General features: G+C 38.1%; 1 protein-coding gene and 1 pseudogene across 5 annotated transcripts in view; one reads left to right on the top strand and one right to left on the bottom strand.

Annotated features, from left to right (window-relative positions):
- ACBD5 (acyl-CoA binding domain containing 5) overlaps window positions 1-20,057 on the top strand; it is a 48,796-nt gene that overhangs the window by 17,429 nt on the left and 11,310 nt on the right. For all 5 annotated transcript variants that reach the window (XR_015253971.1, XR_015253969.1, XR_015253970.1 and 2 more), the window contains 5 exons: window positions 4,081-4,215; window positions 5,435-5,638; window positions 6,456-6,562; window positions 9,986-10,253; window positions 15,728-15,927. Coding sequence is in view for 1 of the 5 variants with exons in the window: in XM_025930968.2 (XP_025786753.2) it covers window positions 4,081-4,215; window positions 5,435-5,638; window positions 6,456-6,562; window positions 9,986-10,253; window positions 15,728-15,927 (914 nt within the window). In the remaining 4 variants the exon portion in view is untranslated. The remainder of the gene's footprint in view (window positions 1-4,080; window positions 4,216-5,434; window positions 5,639-6,455; window positions 6,563-9,985; window positions 10,254-15,727; window positions 15,928-20,057) is intronic.
- Window positions 18,776-19,317, bottom strand: LOC147579454 (SKA complex subunit 2 pseudogene; annotated as a pseudogene).

The following is a 20,057-nucleotide window of genomic DNA, read 5'->3' as shown; positions in this document are numbered from 1 at the left end:
AATTCACTTAGCTAGGTCTTTTTTTTTTTTTTTTTTTTTTTTTTTTTTGAGAATTCTAATTTCATGTTCTCAGGAAAGAATTGAAACGCTTATCTTTTACATAGTAAGAAGAGTTGAATAATAGGTAAATTTGCTGTTATTAACTATAAACATTTGATCTTTAATTTTTTTTTTTAGAAAGCAGACTGAAATGAGCCTGTAAGAATTATTTCAAATGAAAATTACCTGTGTTTTATTTTCCTGACATCCCTATTTACAAGATACCTTTCACTAATTGATGGAAATTAGGTATTTCAGAACAGTTATCTTCCTGTCTGTCATAAGACCTGCAGTTTGTATCTGCAATTGTAATTGATAGACTGCTTGCTGAGCATAACGCTCATATAACCACATCCTCTATATCTGATTTACCTAAAGGAGTCAAATTTTAACAAATAATCTTCCTTATAATTTGTACTATTTAGTACAGAAAAAATACTAAATATTTTCTCTGTGTGAAGCATGTTGTTAGGATTCAGAGGAGAGTAAATCTGGACCTGTTTTAGTAGTATGAGGCTAGAGGCAAATGTTTGAACAACTAATTATAAAGACAAGGTAGAATGAATAATGATAATAAAGGCTCAGATCCATAATCCCTAGGCTGTAATTTAAAAATTCAAAAAACTTAATAAACCAAACATTCTTTTGTAATTCCTTTGAGAGGAAAGACTGTCCTGACATGAACTAATTGAGGAACAGACCTCTGAAATGACAAGGGGCTGTTTTAAGTCTTTATTTTATTTAGTGTGACTATTCATGTGTTTTGTTGTAAAAACTTTATTATTATTTTTTTAGTGGGAGCTGCCTTAAAATTCTGTTGAAGGTGTTACATAATATATAGTACATACAGTGTATGACCTTTGCAAAATTAGAAAACTGGATTTTAAATCATATCTGGACCTAAGAGTTGTAAGGGATGTGGGCCCATACCATAATTTATTTAACCTGTACCATTCTAATGGACATTTAGATGGTTCCTTTTTTTATGTTGTTTTTTATTTTTATTGCATTATACTTATTAGTTTCCTCTTCTGATCTTCAAAAATGCTGCTGAAAGTAACCCTGTATAAATGTCATTAAATATATGTGTAAGTATATCTGTAAGAAATTATTTCTTACAGATACAATATTAGAAGTCTAACTGCAGAGATCAAAGTATATGGGTGTTTCATAGTTTGCAATCTTGAAAACAAAATTTTTTTTAAAGAATCATATTAAAAGTAGCCACTTAAGCCCAGTAGAACAGATGTATCTGTTTTGCTTGGGCTTTTTCATAATATACATACATAGTTTTGAAATCAGGAAATATGAACTGTCCGACTTTGTTCTTTTTCAAGATTGTTTTAACCATTATGGATCCTTGGCATTTCCATATGAATTTTAGAATCAGCTTGTCAATTTTTGCAAAAAGGACCATCTAAGATTCTTAAAGGAATTGCAATGAATTATAGATCATTTAGAGGAGTTTTGTCATCTCAGCAATATTGTCTTCGAATCCATTTATTTCTTTAATTTCTTTCAACAGTGTTTTGTCATTTGCAGTATACAATTCTTTGACTTTCTTTTGTGTACTGCGAAGCATTTTATTCTTTTTGCTGCTATTATAGATTATTTTCTTTTTTTTTTTTTAATTTTTTTTTTTTCAACGTTTATTTATTTTTGGGACAGAGAAACACAGAGCATGAACGGGGGAGGGGCACAGAGAGAGGGAGGCACAGAATCGGAAACAGGCTCCAGGCTCTGAGCCATCAGCCCAGAGCCCGACGCGGGGCTCGAACTCACGGACCGCGAGATCGTGACCTGGCTGAAGTCGGACGCTTAACCGACTGCGCCACCCAGGCGCCCCTATTATAGATTATTTTCTAATTTCATTTTTGGATTGTTCATTGTTAGCTTGTAGAAACTCCCTTGATTTTGTTTATTGATCTTATATCCTGCAATCTCGCCAAACCATTTGTTAGTTCTAATAGTTTTTGGGTGGATTCCTTAGGATTTCATGTATACAGAGCATGTCATGTGCTTACTTCTTCCTTTTCAATTTGGATGCATTTTATTTGTGTTTCTTGCCTAATTGCCATGGCAAGAACTTCTAGTACGATATTAAACAGAGATGGCAAAAGCAGACATCCTTGTCTTGTTCCTTATTTTATTTTTTATTTTTTTATTTTTTTCTTCATTCTTTCTTGTTCCTTATTTTAGGAGCAAAAAACATTCAATCGTTTAACATTAATTGTTATTTTAGTTGTACATTTTTGTAGATACCCTTTATCAGATTGAGGAAATTCTCTTACATTTTTAATCTTGTCAACATTATTGTCATGTCAAATGCTTTGTCAGCATCTATTGTGATAATCATGTGACTATTGTCATGAACTGAATTTTGGATGTTGAGTAGGGCTAGTGAGTAATTCTCTGTGCTTTCTACACCTCTCATCACAGAAATGCCATTTAATGGGGGTTTGGGAGATTTCCTGTTGCTTAGTTTTGTTGAAGATGTCCATGAGTGGTGGGTGTTTTTGTTTCTTGTTTTTTGTTGTTGTTATTCTTTTTCTTGGTTGTCAGGGAGAGAGCAAGATTTATAAACTGTGATGCTGCCATGGTTCTCTAAGAGAGAGTAGAACATAATGGCAATGATAGAGTTGAGTTTTTACTCTTCTGTACCTGTTTAAAATGTATGGAGATTTTGACATTTAATATGTTGTTTGAGATGCAGAGAAGCATTCAAAATGCATTTGTGGGGGCGCCTGGGTGGCTCAGTCGGTTAGGCATCCGGCTTTGGCTCAGGTCAGGATCTCGCGGTCCATGGGTTCAAGCCCCCCCGTCGGGCTCTGTGCTGACAGCTCAGAGCCTGGAGCCTGTTTCAGATTCTGTGTGTCTCCCTCTCTCTGACTCTCCCCTGTTCATGCTCTGTCTCTCCCTGTCTCAAAAATAAATAAAAACGTTAAAAAAAAAATTAAAAAAACAAAACAAAATGCATTTGTGTAAGTGAAAATGAAGCACAAAAATTTATGGAGAGAGACCACTGTTTTTGACCAGTAGCCACGTAGGAGGCCTTTATTATCTTATAGGGTGATGGAAATGTAATTCCCTCCCTCTCAAAATGAAGTACAGTAACCAAAGGCATTGGCATCATGTGGGAGCCTTATGGTAATGCAGAATCTTAGGCCACCCCAGACTTGCTGATTCAGAATCTGCATTTTAACTAGATCTAAGGTGATTCCTATGCATATTAACATTTGAAAAATTCTGATGAATTTCCTCTCAAGATATGACTGGCCAGTAGGACAATGTGCCTTTTTAAATTTTTTTTTTTTTTTTAACGTTTATTCATTTTTTTGGGACAGAGAGAGACAGAGCATGAACGGGGGAGGGGCAGAGATTGAGGGAGACACAGAATCAGAAACAGGCTCCAGGCTCTGAGCCATCAGCCCAGAGCCCGACGCGGGGCTCGAACTCACGGACCGCGAGATCGTGACCTGGCTGAAGTCGGACGCCTAACCGACTGCGCCACCCAGGCGCCCCCAATGTGCCTTTTTAAATGATTGATCACATTAATGGATGCTTTAAAATAAAAATAAATATAAAGACATAATAATATAGGTAGTGTACCTAAAGCCTTAAAGGTAAGAAAAGGATAAAAAATTTTTAAATGTAGTTCTGTTGATGATATTGATGATATTGTTGTGTTTATGTTTTCAGTATGCTAGGATATAGCAACTGTCTCTTTATTTACTGTGTGTAAAGAGGATCCTTCATCTCTAACTTTTCTATTTTGATTGATATTAACTTAAAAATAACTCACCCTCTGCCTTGTTTAGGAAGGTTTTAAGATAGCTTTATCACTTTTGTTGTAAACTGAAGGAGTTTCTTTATGTAATGTATGTATAATCAAGGAAAAGAATACTTGCAGATATATGTCAAAATTCTAACTTTTACTTCAAAATTATTTTATTAGTTATTATAAAGGGCAGTATTATTTGTAAATTACAGCATGATTGTGTGTTATAGCACTAGAGATTAAGCGATCATTTCATATTTTAGATCTTGGTAACGTTCTGACTTCTACTCCAAATGCCAAAACTGTTAATGGTAAAGCCGAAAGCAGTGATAGTGGAGCTGAGTCTGAGGAAGAAGAGGCCCAAGAAGAAGTGAAAGGAGCGGAACAAAGTGCTAATGGTAATCTTTGGATGACGAACGAATAATTTTACATTCAGTTAGATAAAAGAAGGGACGCCTGACTGTCTCAGTCAATAGAGCACATGACTCTTGATCTCAGGGTTGAGTTTTAGCCCCACGTTGGATGTAAAGATTACTTAAGAATAAAATCTTTAAAAAATAGATGAAAGAATATGGAGAAGTTGGGACTGATTTGGTGTTGTATGAGAATAGTGTGTATGGTGGGATGTGGGCTGTTGACCTTATCACCATATTTCTGTGGACCAAAAGTGCATATATAGAATTGAACACTAACAAGAATGGACCACTCCTCTAAATGTAATGCCTGAAATGCTGCATTAGAAATGTATTCATTTTATAGGGTGCCGGGCTGGCTTAGTCAGTATATCATGCAGCTGTTGATCTTGGGGTTGTGAGTTGGAGCCCCATGTTTGGCATAGTTTACTTAAAGAAACAAAAAGAAGAAATGTATTCATTTTAGGTATTGTTGCCAATATAAATATGCATATGTGGCTTACCAAGAAGAGGAGAAATGTTTAAACTCTCAATACCTTGTCAAGAATAGAATGGAGAATTGGATATAGGAAGTTTTGATGGAGAGAGAACATTGGAGTAATAGGCTACTGCATTGTGGGTGGGGGGCCCCACTGGTAGTAAGAGTACCAGTGATTCCTGGGAAGATTGGTTTAGAAAGGGGAGGCAGACAGACACTAAAACAAACCGTATGGCTTACTTTTGCCTTTACTTTCCAATAGGGTATGACAGATAATACCTTCTTCAAAGGATCTTTTCATTGACTATGTGGACCCATTTGTACTTCTGGGTCTCATAGGGCAATTTGCCTATGCTTGAGAGAGTGTAAAGACCTTGAGAGGTTATCTTTAAAGGCGATTCTAGGGATGCCTGGCTGGCTCAGTCAGTAGAGCATGTGACTTTTGACCTTGGGGTCATGAATTTGAGCCTTACATTGGATGTGGAGCCTACTTAAAAATAAAATAAGATAGGTTCTAGAAGATTCACAGGGAATTGAAGTAGTTTTGAATGAGCTTTCAGCATATAATAAATCCCTTTTCAAGGAGTATCCCATCTCTCTGATCCAAGTAGGAAACCATTCAAAGGGATTATGGTAGGTTGGGGAAATGATTACTGATATTAGAATATATATACAGAATTTGACCTACTGTGAACTTTTACGAATCTCCCTACTTTCTTTTAAAAGATAAGAAAATGATGAAGAAATCTGCAGATCATAAGAATTTGGAAATCATTGTTACTAATGGCTATGATAAAGACACCTCCACTCAAGATATACAGAATGACATTCATGCCAGTGCTTCCTTGAGTGGGAAAAATGCTGAAGAAATAAAGGCTGTAGATGAAAATTTGGAGCAAACTGGAAAAACTGCTGTCTGCATTCACCAAGGTATTGTCCCAGGATAATTATCTGTCTAGCCTCTTTCCTATGAATGCAGTGTTCTTTTCATTGTTTTAGGATATTTAGGAGCAATTTAGAATTTAAAAACTTCTTATTCAATAATATCTTAGGGTTTATTAATATTATAAGGGTGTATAGCTTTGAAAGATAGTGAATTAGAGGCAGGGCTTTTATATTTTTATTGAGACATTTTTAATTGTGTTTTTGTATGGTTTTTTTAAAATAAAATTTTGAGGGGCACCTGGGCAGCTCAGTCGGTTAAACATCTGACTCTTGGTTTCAGCTCAGGTCATGATCTTAACAGTTTGTAAGTGTGAGCCCCACGTTGAGCTCTGTATGGATAGCGTGGAGCCTGCTTGGGATCCTCTCTCTCTCTCTCTCTCTCTCTCTCTCTCTCTCCCCCCCCATATCCTCCCAGCTTGCTCTCTCTCACTCTCTCAAAAAATAAATAATAAAAACATAAAGAAAACAAGAAATATAATTACTTAATGTAACAACTGAACTTGCATAGTTGCATACCAATTTAGGCCTCCTAGTTGGTAGTCAGTTTTCCCTTACAAGATTGTTTTATAAGGTTTGATCTGGACAGTGTCTTTGTATGATTACTTGATAAAATACAATCTTGTCAAATAAAAATTATCAACTATGTTGGAAGTTTTGGTACGTTAAAAGAAAAAAGTGTGGCTTGATAAATTTGTCTCCAGTGTGAAAGTAATATAGAGCTGATAAACTTTGAGAGTGGAATAAATGCATTTTTCTTCAGTTAGAGAATAATAATCCCACTTGGACATTTGTTCATTTTCAGAGATAAATGATGATCATGTTGAAGATATTTCAGGAATTCAGCATTTGACAAGTGATTCAGACAGTGAGGTCTACTGTGATTCCATGGAACAGTTTGGACAAGAAGAGGTAAAAATGACACTTTTTATTTATTTATTTTTTTCAACGTTTATTTATTTTTTTTGGGACAGAGAGAGACAGAGCATGAACGGGGGAGGGGCAGAGAGAGAGGGAGACACAGAATCGGAAACAGGCTCCAGGCTCTGAGCCATCAGCCCAGAGCCTGACGTGGGGCTCGAACTCACGGACCGCGAGATCGTGACCTGGTTGAATTCGGACGCTTAACCAACTGCGCCACCCAGGCGCCCCAAAATGACACTTTTTAAAAAAAAAATTTTTTTTTTAACGTTTATTTATTATTAAGAGACAGAGAGAGACAGAGCGTGAGCAGGGGAGGGGCAGAGAGAGAGGGAGACACAGTATCCGAAGCAGGCTCCAGGCTCCAGGCTGTCAGCACAGAGCCTTGACACACGGCTCGAACTCACAAACTGCGAGATCATGACCTGAGCCGAAGTCAAACACTTAACTGACTGAGCCACCCAGGTGCCCCGACACTTTTTAATTGGCAGATTTTCAAAGTGATATGTCAGAATACAGTGCATAGCTTCTGTTAATAGCAGATGTACGTACACTGTTCATGGCTTTGAAGATATACCTCTAAAATTTTTTTTAAATATATAAACATTTGTATGTAGAATTATTTTTGTGAATTTAAAAAATGTATAAAATTCCTGAATGTTCAAAAATATTTCACTATTTTAACTTGTTACTATATTTATATTTGTAAATATCCTGAGGGAGGTGAGATGGGGAGGCAGAAGGTAAACTTTATGCTAGACCCTGTGTTTGAAACGTTGACATACAAGAAAATTGAATAATTTTCAAATCTGCTCTACACACTGACTTCTTTTTTAAGTTTTGAAATATAATTGACATATGCTGTTATATTAGTTTTAGGCATACAACATGTTGATTCAGTGATTCTGTACATTACTCAGTCCTCATCATGATAAGTGTAGTCACCATACAATGCTATTGCAATATTATTGACTATATTTCTTATTGTGTGCTTTCCACCTTTTTCACTTACTTATTTTATGAATGGAAGTTTGTATCTCTTAATCCCCTTTATTTCACCTATCCTCCCCACCCACCCCGCCCCATCCACGTCTGCTTTGGCAGCCACTGGTTTGTTTTCTGTATTTAAGAGTTTGTTTAGATTTTGTTTGTTTGTTTTTTAGATTCCACATGTAAGTGAAATAATACGGTATTTGTCTTTCTCTGTCTGACTTATTTCACTTAGCCTAATATCCTCTATGTCCATTTATGTTGTCAAGAATGGCCAGATTTCATTCTTTTTCATGGCTGAGTTGATGTTCCATTGTATATGTATACCATATTTTCTTTTTCCATTCATCTATCAATAAACACCTTGGGCTGCTTCTGTTATCTTAGCTGTTGTAAATAATGCTGCAGTAAACATAGACGTGCATGTATCTTTCCAAATTAGTGTGTTCATTTTCTTTGGGTACGTACCCAATAGTGGAATTACTGGAGTGTATGGTATTTCTATTTTTAATTATGTGAAGAAGCTCTATACTGTTTTCCAGAGCGACTGCATCAATTTACATTCCTACCAACAGTACACAAGGGTTCTCATTTCATATCCTTACCAGCACTTGTTATTTCTTGTCATTTGGATACTAGCCCTTCTGACGGGCGTAAGGGTGTGGTGCTTTTTGCATACAGTAATGTTTTTATCTTGTATTTATATTACCTTGGTTTCTGTCCTTTCCATAGGGTTGATGGTGTGAAACCATTGCATCTCTTTGGTTTTACTGAATTTTGAACATGTTAGAAGACCTCATGCTTTCAAGGGCCTCATCTCACTTAACAAATTGTTTAAAAGAAAGTCACCTTTTTTATTTTACAGTTTTTGTTTTCAGTCCAGTTTAAATAAATTGTGTAGCTTATAGATCCCTTTCTAAAAGGTTGAAACTTTGAAAGATTCAATCATTAGCAGTTACTGCTTTGTAGAAGCTAAAAATAGAAATGGTTCTAGAATAACCATTTAGTGGAATAGATAATGGATTGTAGGTACTGTTCTGAAACTGAAAAGAGATTTGGAAATAGGAAATATGTTTTCTGTATACATGTATACATTCTTCCAACATCATTGCCAACCAGTAGACCATTACAGACCAGTGTACCTGGAATTTTGCTAGGTGGATTAGATTTCTAAGATTTTTTTTAATGATTACAAATGTTTTATTAAATATCCAATGAACTATGTACAACTTAGAAATATTTGCCATATATACTGTTTGTTTTTTTTTTTTTTTTAAGTTTATTCATTTTGAGAGAGACTGAGTGAGCGGGGCGGGGTTGGGGCAGAGAGAGAGAGAGAGAGAGAAGGAGAGAGAATCCCAAGCAGGCCCCACACTGTCAGCGCAGAGCCCAATGGGGGGCTTGAACTCACAAAATGTGCAAGATCATCACCTGAGCTGAAACCAAGAGTTGGCCGCTTAACTGACTGAGCCACCTAGGCTCCCCATATACCATTCTTATATATTATGCCCTTTGGCATAATAACTTGATTTCAATTTTTTCTTCTTCTTTGACTCCTTAATTTGGTGTTCTTCAGGAATATGACTACTCCCTTGGTTTCAGCCATTACTCATATACTGATGTTTCTTATCTCCAACCTATATCTCTCTTCTGAATTCTAACTGACCTATTAAACATCTTGCCTAGGAACCTCAATTTATACTTCTCTATAACTATACCATTGTCTCTGTTCCCTTGAGACCCCTTTGTCCTCTGTATTTCTTATCTTGGTGAGTATCACAAAACCATCTGGTCTTTTCCTTTCTCGTACTTCCCACGTTCAGTCTTCAACTCCTATTGATTCTCTAATCTCAGAAGTTCTCAAAGCAGCCTCTGTCCCAGTACTACTTTATTGGTACAGGCTGTCATCACTACTACACCTTTGACTTGGCTTATACTCATTCTGTAAGTTTTAATTCATATCATTTCTTCCAGGAAGTCTCCAGTGAGCCCCAATATGAGTTAGGCACCCCTCCTGTGAGTTCCTATAGCAAGCACCCTTCATCCATCTTTTTCATACTACTTATCAAACTATGCTGTAATGATCTTACTTCTCTCCTTTACCAAGCTATTTCTTTCTTCATATTATCCTTAGAATTTAGCATAGTAACTAGAACAAGAGTAGTAGACATTTTTATAAGTCTCTTGGATGAATGACTGACTCATGAGAACAATTCATTGCCAGAACTACTCAATACTTTATTCATGGATGAATCATTCCTATCCCATTTCTTTTCTAAATATAGGATGCAGAAGGTGAATACATTTTTTAGAAAAATATTTTCTATCATAACATGAAAAAAGTTTTATAAAAACAGTAATTCTTCTGTTGTCACAAAAACTTATGTTTATAGCTTTTAACTAAGTGTTGTTTTAAATTTGTAGTCTTTAGACAGCTTTACGTCAAACGGCAGACCATTTCGATATTACTTGAGTGGTGATCCCAATCAGCCCTTGGAAAGTCCTGGTTTTCCTGAAGATGTTCAAGGATCTCCGGGAAATGGCAACATTGGGGATATGCAGGTGGTAGCAGTTGAAGGAAAAGGTGAAGTAAAGCATGGAGGAGAAGATGGCCGAAGTAACAGTGGAGCACCACACCGTGAGAGACGGGGTGGAGAAAATGAGGAGTTCTCTAATGTCAGAAGAGGGAGAGGTGTGTATTCTTTTTTGTTCTTGCTGACTGACTATTCTTCAGAAACTAATTAGCAAAAAGGGAAAAGTTTAGGTAAGGAGAGACATTAGAACTCTCAATTTACCTAGTTCTCTTCTTAGACTCTACCCCCCACCCCCAAGGCATAGTAGTGTGATCTCTGAAGGTATAGGAGAAAACATTCCATTTCTATATCTTTTATGCAGTTTTTTGAAGTAGCCAAATTTATGTCCTTCTTGAACAGTCAGTTAATGGTTCCTCCAAATGCCCCTCTGCTTTTGTTTCCTACTGTAGGTAAAAATTTGAATTGTGTCTTTTGCACATTTCCCTACTTAAGTCAAAAGATATTGTTTAAAACTGACAAATCAAGTAATAGAGATAAAAGAACATTTAACAATACAAAGGCAAACATTAAGGAGTGACTGGGTGGCGTAGTTGCTTAAGGGTCTGATGTGTGATTTCAGCTCAGGTCAGGATCTCACAGTTTGAGGGGTCGAGACCCACATCGGGCTCAGCGCTGACAGTACAGAGCCTGCTTGGAATTCTCTCTTTCCCTCTCTCTCTCTGCCCCTCTCCCCCACTCTATCTCTCAAAATAAACAAACAAACATATTTTTAAAGTTAAAAAAAAAAGGTAAGGGGCGCCTGGGTGGCGCAGTCGGTTGAGCGCCCGACTTCAGCTAGGTCACGATCTCTTGGTCCGTGAGTTCGAGCCCCGCGTCAGGCTCTGGGCTGATGGCTCGGAGCCTGGAGCCTGTTTCCCATTCTGTGTCTCCCTCTCTCTCTGCCCCTCCCCCGTTCATGCTCTGTCTCTCTCTGTCCCAAGAAATAAATAAACGTTGAAAAAAAAAAAAAAAAAAGGTAAACATTAAGAATGATAATGTGATCAGGTAACAGAATAGAGTTGAGGAGGGAAGCAAAGGGTGTGTGTGTGTGTGTGTGTGTGTGTGTATTAATTTATGATGGTTTATAGTTAGGAATGAGTACTGTCAGAAAAGATAATTAATGGAAAGACAAATATCATATGATCTCACTTATATGTAGAATCTAAAAAAACAAAAACAAAAGACCACGCTTATAGACACAGAAATAGATAGATTGATGATTGCCAGAGGCAGGTGTGAAGGGAATATGAAACAGGTCACGGGGTCAAAAGGTAAAAACTTCCATTTATAAAATAAGTAAGTCATGGGGATGTAACATACAGCATGGTGTCCGTAGTTAATCAGACCTGTATTGCATATTTGAAAGTTGCTAAGATTGGGGCGCCTGGCTGGTGCAGTTATTTGAACATCCGACTCTTGATTTCGGCTTAGGTCATGATCCCAGGGTCATGGGATCGGACCCCATGGTGGGCTCCAGAGCTGAGCATGGAGCTTGCTTGGGATTCTTTCTCTCTCTTCCCCTCTGCCCCCTCCCTGGCTTGCAACCTGTCTTTCTAAAAGAAAATAAAAAAGAAAATAAAAAAAAGAAAGTTGCTAAGATAGAAAAGTCTTAGAAATTATCACAAGGAAAAAAAATCTGTAACTGTATGGTGACAGATGTTAACTGAACTTATTGCAGTGATCATTTTACAATATATACAAGTATTGAATCATTATATTGTACACTTAAAAAAAGGAAAATCCCTGCATAATTTCATGAGGTCATAAAAAGTTAAAGGATTAGCTGCATTTCTGACTGAAAAAAAATCTACATAAAATAAAACAAATGAAGACGGGGAAGAAAAGAGAAGATTAATGGTATTAAGAACATTATTCTTGGGGCGCCTGGGTGGCGCAGTTGGTTAAGCGTCCGGCTTCAGCCAGGTCACGATCTCGCGGTCCGTGAGTTCGAGCCCCGCGTCGGGCTCTGGGCTGATGGCTCAGAGCCTGGAGCCTGTTTCCGATTCTGTGACTCCCTCTCTCTCTGCCCTTCCCCCGTTCATGCTCTGTCTCTCTCTGTCCCAAAAATAAATAAACGTTGAAAGAAAAAAAAATTAAAAAAAAAAAAAAAAAAGAACATTATTCTTAAAAATTACCATTTTAACATATACCAAATTGTGAGTATTTAATGAAGAAGAGAAAGATCACAACATATTACTAGAGCCTTGGATTCAGATCCCTTTCTTTAGGCAATTTACCAAAATTGCAGGTATGAAAGGCTTTCTATTGACAACCCTGACTTCACCCCGCCTACAAAACATTACAACTCCCAGCAATCACAGGGGTCCATACAAGTGGCAGCCCCTGAAGTGAAGCTTCGTGAGCCTTACCGTAAATCTGCCTCAGCATTAAACAAATCTTATTGAGCTTTTCTTTGTCAGGCCCTGTTCTGGATCCCGGGGCTGCTATAGAGAACAGGACAAAGCCCCTCTTTTTGCGGAGCTCATGTTCCAGTAAAGGGGAGCTGACAGTAAATAAGTAAATAATTGAGATCCTTTGTGAATGATAAGTGCTCTGAAGAAAAAAAAATGAGTAATTAGATAAAGACTGGAGATGGGGATTTACCATAACAGGGGAATGGTCTGATTAATTCTGTCTTTGCGAAGGCTTGTTTGAAAGCTGACTATGACATAGGATATAGTAAAGTGAGCAGAGAAGAGAGTAATTCTCTAGTGTCATCAGTACCCACTGACAGGCCGTCACAGAATATATGAATCTCTTTTTTTTTTTTTTTGGAGAAACAATTTTTATTTTTTATTTATTTTTTTAAATTTACATCCAAATTAGTTAGCATATAGTGCAACAATGATTTCAGGAATAGATTCCTTAGTGCCCCTTACCCATTTAGCCCATCCCCCCCTCCCACAACCCCTCCCGTAACCCTCAGTCTGTTCTCCATATTTATGACTCTCTTCTGTTTCGTCCCCCTCCCTGTTTTTTTTTTTTTTAATTTTTTTTTCAACGGTTTTTTATTTATTTTTGGGACAGAGAGAGACAGAGCATGAATGGGGGAGGGGCAGAGAGAGAGGGAGACACAGAATCGGAAACAGGCTCCAGGCTCCGAGCCATCAGCCCAGAGCCTGACGCGGGGCTCGAACTCACGGACCGCGAGATCGTGACCTGGCTGAAGTCGGACGCTTAACCGACTGCGCCACCCAGGCGCCCCCCCCTGTTTTTTTTTTTTTTTTAATTTTTTTTTTTTCAACGTTTATTTTTTTTTGGGACAGAGAGAGACAGAGCATGAACAGGGGAGGGGCAGAGAGAGAGGGAGACACAGAATCGGAAACAGGCTCCAGGCTCCGAGCCATCAGCCCAGAGCCCGACGCGGGGCTCGAACTCACGGACCGCGAGATCGTGACCTGGCTGAAGTCGGACGCTTAACCGACTGCGCCACCCAGGCGCCCCATTCCCCTCCCTGTTTTTATATTATTTTTGTTTCCTGAATATCTCAATCTCTTAAGGATGAAGGAAAAAAAACTAAGCCACAGACCAGACTTTCCACCTTTTTTCCCCTTGTAAATTCTATACCAATAGCTGAAGTGGTTCTTTTCTTGAAGAACCACTTCAAAATTTACTTCCTTTCAATACAAGAGTAGAGGTCTTCTAGAAAATGGCATCAGGGGTGCCTGGGTGGCTCAGTCAGTTGAGCATCTGACTCTTGATTTCAGCTCAGGTCATGATCTCGGGGTTCATGGGATCAAACCCTTGCATCGGACTCTGCACTGGCAGGGTGGAGCCTGCATGGGGGTTCTCTCTCTGCCCCTCTTGTGCGCATGCTCTCTCTCTCACAATAAATAAATAAACGTTTTCAAAAAAGCAAAGAAAATAACATCAGGCACAACACCTCAGTGTACTCTTTGAAGTTTAACTTGACAAACAGCTCTCATTCCATTTCTTTTGCAAGAACAAACACTGCTTGTTGCAAGCGCAGCTTTGGGAATCCAGTTGCTGCTGTAGGGCTCCAGAATGCCAAAGGGCAATGAGGCAAACAGTTTCCTGTTTATTATTTAAAACAAAATAAACAAAACTTACCTATTGTATTAGCAAACATATAGAAACTCATAAACTCCATTTAGGCACAGTAGTGCTTTTTATATGCTGCAATATAAAACTGTTGCAGCCTTTCTGAAAAATACCTTGGTAACACTCATTAAGAACTTCTACTAACTTGTCATCCTTTGACCCAGTAACTCTCCTTTTTTGATTCTGTTTTTTCTAAAGAAATCAGCAGACATTTGGGCAAGAATTTATATACAAAGACATTCATTGCAGTGTTATTTGTTTTTTGGTTTTTTTTTTTTTTTTTTTTAACGTTTATTTATTTTTGAGAGAGAGAGAGACAGAGTGCAAGCGAGGGAGGGGCAGAGAGAGAGGGAGACACAGCATCCAAAGCAGGCTCCAGCCTCTGAGCTGTCAGCACAGAGCCCAACGTGGGGCTCAAACTCATGAACTGCGAGATCGTGGCCTAAGCCAAAATCAGATGCTTAACTGACTGAGCCACCTAGATGCCCCTGTTTTTTTTTAATGTTTATTTATTATTTTTAGAGAGAGGCAGGCTCTGCACTCCCAGCACAGAGCCCGGCATGTTGCTCGATCCCATGAACCATGAGACCATGACCTAAGCTGAGATCGAGAGTAAGATGCTCAACCAACTGAGCCACCCAGGTGCCCCATGTCAGTATTATTTGTAATTGCAAAAATTTGGAATTATCTTATCCAAAAGTGGAGAACGATTGAGTAAATTCATTCATGGCCATGCTGGGGAATTTATGTAGCCATTTCAGTGTTTTTGTAATAAAATGTAAAAATGCAGATAAACATTTATGATATTTTTAAAGAGAAGAACACAAAATTATGTGTTGGGGTAATGCCTATTCTATAAATACATGCATGGGAAAAATAATGAATGGATATATGACAAAATCTTAGTAGTGGTAAGTGCAATAGAATTTATAAAAAGAGAAATACATTTAAAAACCTTTTGGGTTTGGGGCACCTGGGTGGCTCTGTTGGTTAATCATCCAACTTTGGCTCATGTCATGCTCTTACCGTTCATGAGTTTGAGCCCCACATCCAGCTGTCTACTGTCAGCCAGGAGCCTGCTTTGGATTCTCTGTCTCCCTCTCTCTCTTTGCCCTTCCTCCGCTCATGTGCACACGTGTGCATGCTCTCTCTCTGTGTCTCTCTGAAAAATAAACATTAAAAAAAAAAGTACCCTTTGAATTTCTTCAATCTTTTTACCTTATTAGTAAAGAATTTTTGAGAATGCATCTCAAATGTGTGAATTATGTGTGAATTATATGCATTTTGTCATGTACTAGTGTAGTAAGTACATTGTAAAACATTAGCGAAGAGAATCTTTGATTATATCAATATCAGTAGAAGCTTCTATAGCTACTTCTTTGCTCCTGGTATTTTGTGTACTCCTGATTGCTTCCACTCTGCTTTGGAGATTTAGATCTCAAAGAAATAACACAGGAAAATGAATAAAACACACTCTTTCTACTTTTGTAAGAATTATTTAAAACTAACTGATTTTGCTCTCTTAAAATAGGGCATAGAATGCAACACTTGAGTGAAGGATCCAAGGGTCGGCAAGTGGGAAGTGGAGGTGATGGGGAACGCTGGGGCTCAGACAGAGGGTCAAGAGGCAGCCTCAATGAACAGATTGCTCTCGTCCTCATGCGCCTGCAGGAGGATATGCAGAACGTCCTTCAGAGACTTCATAAACTGGAAACGCTAACTGCTTCGCAGGTGAGCTTTTGAATTTGTCTTCTTCCACTGTTGATCCTGTATAACAGCATGTAAGTGTAATCTGTGTTGATCAGATTTATATAAATCAATGTAATGATTTTTTTTTTTAATAAAAAGGATCTAGGGGCGCTTGGCTGGCTCAGTGGATAGAGCATGTGACTCTTTATCTCAGGTTGTGAGTTTGAGCCCTGCATTGGGTGGAGAGATTACTTAAAAAATAAATAAAATAATTTTTCAAAAATTATAAAAAATAAAAAGGATCTACTTTTGAAAATATTGGTTATTAAAGAAAAGACTGATCCAAAAGCTAACTACCACTTCATAGAAAATTTTTCGAGTGTAAAATTACCAGTACCTTGTTAGGGGTAGAAGTAGGGTGCTTGGTAATAGAAGAGGAAGAGCTTTTAAGGGGCTCCTGGCCGCCTCAGTCAGTGGAGCATTGGACTCTTGATGTCGGGGTTGTGGGTTCAGGCCTCACATTGGGTGCAGAGATTACTTCAAAATAAAATCTTTAAAAAAAAAAAAAAAGAGAGAGAGGCTCCTGGGTTGCTTAGTTGGTTAAGTGTCTAGACTCTTGATCTTGGCTCAGGTCATTATCTCACAGTTCATGAGATCAAGCCCCGCATCAGGCTCTGTACTGACAACGTGGAGCCTGCTTTGGATTCTCTCTCTGTCTCTCTCTCTTTCTCTTTCTTTCTCTTTCTCTCTGTGTTTCTGTCTTTCTCTCTCTCTCTCAAAATAAGTAAATAAACTTTAAAAAAAGAGCTTGGGGTGCCTGGGTGGCTCAGTCAATTGAGCATCCAACTTCAGCTCAGGTCATGTTCTCGCAGTTCATGGGTTCGAGCCCCACATCAGGCTCTGTGCTGACAGCTCAGAACCTGGAGCCTGCTTCGGATTCTGTGTCTCCCTCCCTCTCTCTGCCCCTCCCCCGCTTGTGCGTGCATGCGTGTGTGTGTGTGTGTGCGCGCGCACATGCACACTCTCTCTCAAAAATAAATTAAAAAAAAATGTTTTTAAAAGGGATGTTATATAGTGCAGTTCAAGGAAGTAATAAACCATAACTAGTGCTTTAGAGTTCATTATTAAGGAGTCACTCTTTTGTAGTAAACATTGTCCTCTATCTTGACTTTTTATTTTTTATTTTATTTTATTTATTTATTTATTTTTTAACGTTTATTTATTTTTGAGACAGAGAGAGACAGAGCATGAACGGGGGAGGGTCAGAGAGAGAGGGAGACACAGAATCTGAAACAGGCTCCAGGCTCTGAGCAGTCAGCACAGAGCCCGATGCGGGGCTCGAACCCACAAGCTGTGAGATCATGACCTGAGCCAAAGTCGGACGCTTAACCGACTGAGCCACCCAGGCACCCCTTGACTTCTTTTTAAAATGCTGTAGAGATAGTATATTAAGTTACCAATTCTTTAGTGTAAATTAGTTGTAGGATCAAAATTTTAAAGCCAGAGAGGAATGTAGAGTCATAGTTTGATGTTCGCAGTTATTTAACCTTGGAAGAGTAAGAATATTAAACCTTTGAAAACGCACTATAACAAGTCATTGCAGAAACTAAAGCAGAACCCAGGCATCCTGTATCCTAGATCAGTGCTCTTTCTGTACTGAATAAAACTAGACAGTTAAGTATGGAGGAGGTACTAAAGGAAAGGAAAAAGGTTCAGGGGAAGGGCTAGTTCATCTTGGTTCACAGTTTGGGGCTGGGCTGTGATAATCCCTGGATTTGGCTGTGATAATCCCAGGACTTGGCTGCAGAGCCTTCAGATGGCTACTAGTGCTGTGCCCCATTTGTCCTCTGACTTGTTCCTCTTGGAGTAATGTTTATTGCAGAAAAAGGCAACTAAACAGGCTGTCTGACCCATTATATAGCACTGGGGGCACCTGGGTGGCTCGGGTTGGTTCAAGTCATGATCTCATGGTTTGTGGGTTCGAGCCCCATGTTGGGCTCTGTGCTGACAGCTCAGAGCCTGGAGCCTGCTTCGGATTCTGTGTCTCCTCTCTCTGCCCCTCCCCGTCTCTTTCTCTCTCCCTCTCCCTGCCCCCCAAAATAAACATTAAAAAAAAACACATATAGCATTGAAGCATCATGCTGTAAGAGATATTGTTAGTTAATTAAGATATTAAGTTAGTTAATCAAAGATGTGCTTCAGTTCCATGATAAACAAATTAAATATAGATTCATTTAAAGAAACTACTACTGTAGGCTTTTTAAACAACTCCTATGAATATTTTAGCTTTTTTATCCTTTGAGTAACTCAGATTATCACAAGGTTTCTCTATTGTACATGTTTCAATGATTGTCAAGTACATTTTATCATCACTTAGACTGTGACTTTGTTGATGTTCGTGAGCCTATGAACACCTTGTTGATTATTTGTATCTTTCATTAATAATAAAATCTACTTTCTGTATTAGCTTGAGAAAAAATATATTTAAGGCCCATGATCTTGTCAACTATCCCTAGATTAATACAAACTATATTAAAGAATAGCTAACCATGATGGAAAGCTCATTCGTTCATTTAGTATTATTGAATATTACTATTCCAGTAGTCTGGCTTTTCTTATTCTGTGACTAATTATTTATTTTCTATCCTTTAATTTCCAAAGCATGCTCACTCATATCTGACTGAACAATAGTACATAAATATCCTTTTACAATAGGCCAGGACATCCATTTTATCCCAATTACACAAAAGCAAATTAATGCAAAATACTGTTACATGACTTCCTTTCGTGAAATTATAAGACCCTACATGCATATATATTTTTAAATCCCTTTATTCCCATTCCATCTTTTTGGCTGAACTTTATTCATATAATGTCTGCCCGTGTTATAGGACCCTCTCTTGTGGAAGGCATTAGTATCCAGTCACCCAAGCCAAAAGTTGCTCTCCATCCCCCACTTCTAGTCATCAAGTGCTAACAAGACATCTTCTTAAATCTTTCTGGAATGGGTCCCCTCTCCATTAGAATTCCCTTTAGAATTCCCTTTTCCAAGTCCACTTATTCATAACTGTGACGTGAAAGATTTTAGTTGCTCTGCCGCAGTTTTCTTTAGTCAGTGGTGACAGCTCCACATCTATTCACTTTTGTAGTTCTTGTGTCACGGTCATAGTCTTATCAACAGTAGCACAAATGTGATTTTTAATCTCTTCCTGCTCTACAGCAGTTGGTTTAAAGCATGCATACAAAGTTTGATATCCAGACTTTATTGCTGACAATTAATTCCTTTAAGAGTGTAACTGGATTTTTCTTGCTTGCTGTATCAGGATGATTACTCTTAATTTCATATTCCAGCCTGTATTGAAAGTAATCCAGATCAGAGTCAGCTTTCAGGAACATCAGTTCCAGCTTATTGACCTCTACCTCCATGTTGAATAGTTTATGCTGTGACTTTTTAAAAGAGTAATTTGTATACATTTAATGTCTTCATTGGTATTGAAATTCTGCTAAAAGTTCTTTTGATTTTTTTATCTTTTGAAGTTTTCTTTTTCACTCTTGTCTTACATAAAACAAACCAAAAAAAGATTCTGACATGTTAAGGACTTTTTCCTTAAAATTTGCATTATTCACAGCAGCTCTTCCTGCCCGTGGGTCCTGTCCCCATGCTTTAATAAGATCACCTTTTTGCACCCCACACCCCCCCCCGAAATTTTTTTTTGCATAATTCATTTGGATGAAGAAAAGAAGTAAATTGATGGCAAAGTAGTAGTAGATTGTAGAACTAAAGGAAATTTAGTTCAGTACCTCTAGTTCAGCAGATGAAGGAGAGATACAGAGATTCTTAATTGGTGGCAAAGCCAGTTCTATAACTAAACTTTCCAGATTTCTCATGCAGTGCACTTTCCATCACAGCAAGTGTCTGAGATTCATTCACTCAATGAATATTTGGTGAATGGCCACATACCAGATACTTTTCTGGGTAGTGGACACATAAATGAAAAGGGAGACAGCACTGGGTAGCAGACCTTAGAACAAACTACCTGGTTTCAAATCCTGACTCTGCCACTTATTTTTTTTTAGGCTTTTTTTTTTTTTTACGTTTCTTTATTTTTGAGAGACAGAGAGAGAGACAGAGTGTGAGCGGGAGAAGGAGCAGAGACAGAGGGAGACGCAGA

The sequence above is a fragment of the Puma concolor genome, chromosome B4 (assembly GCF_028749965.1).
Source record: "Puma concolor isolate L17-30 chromosome B4, mPumCon1.1.hap2, whole genome shotgun sequence".
Lineage (NCBI taxonomy): Eukaryota > Metazoa > Chordata > Mammalia > Carnivora > Felidae > Puma > Puma concolor.
Note: the sequence above shows the minus strand (reverse complement) of the source record. Positions and strands in the feature narration are given on the sequence as shown.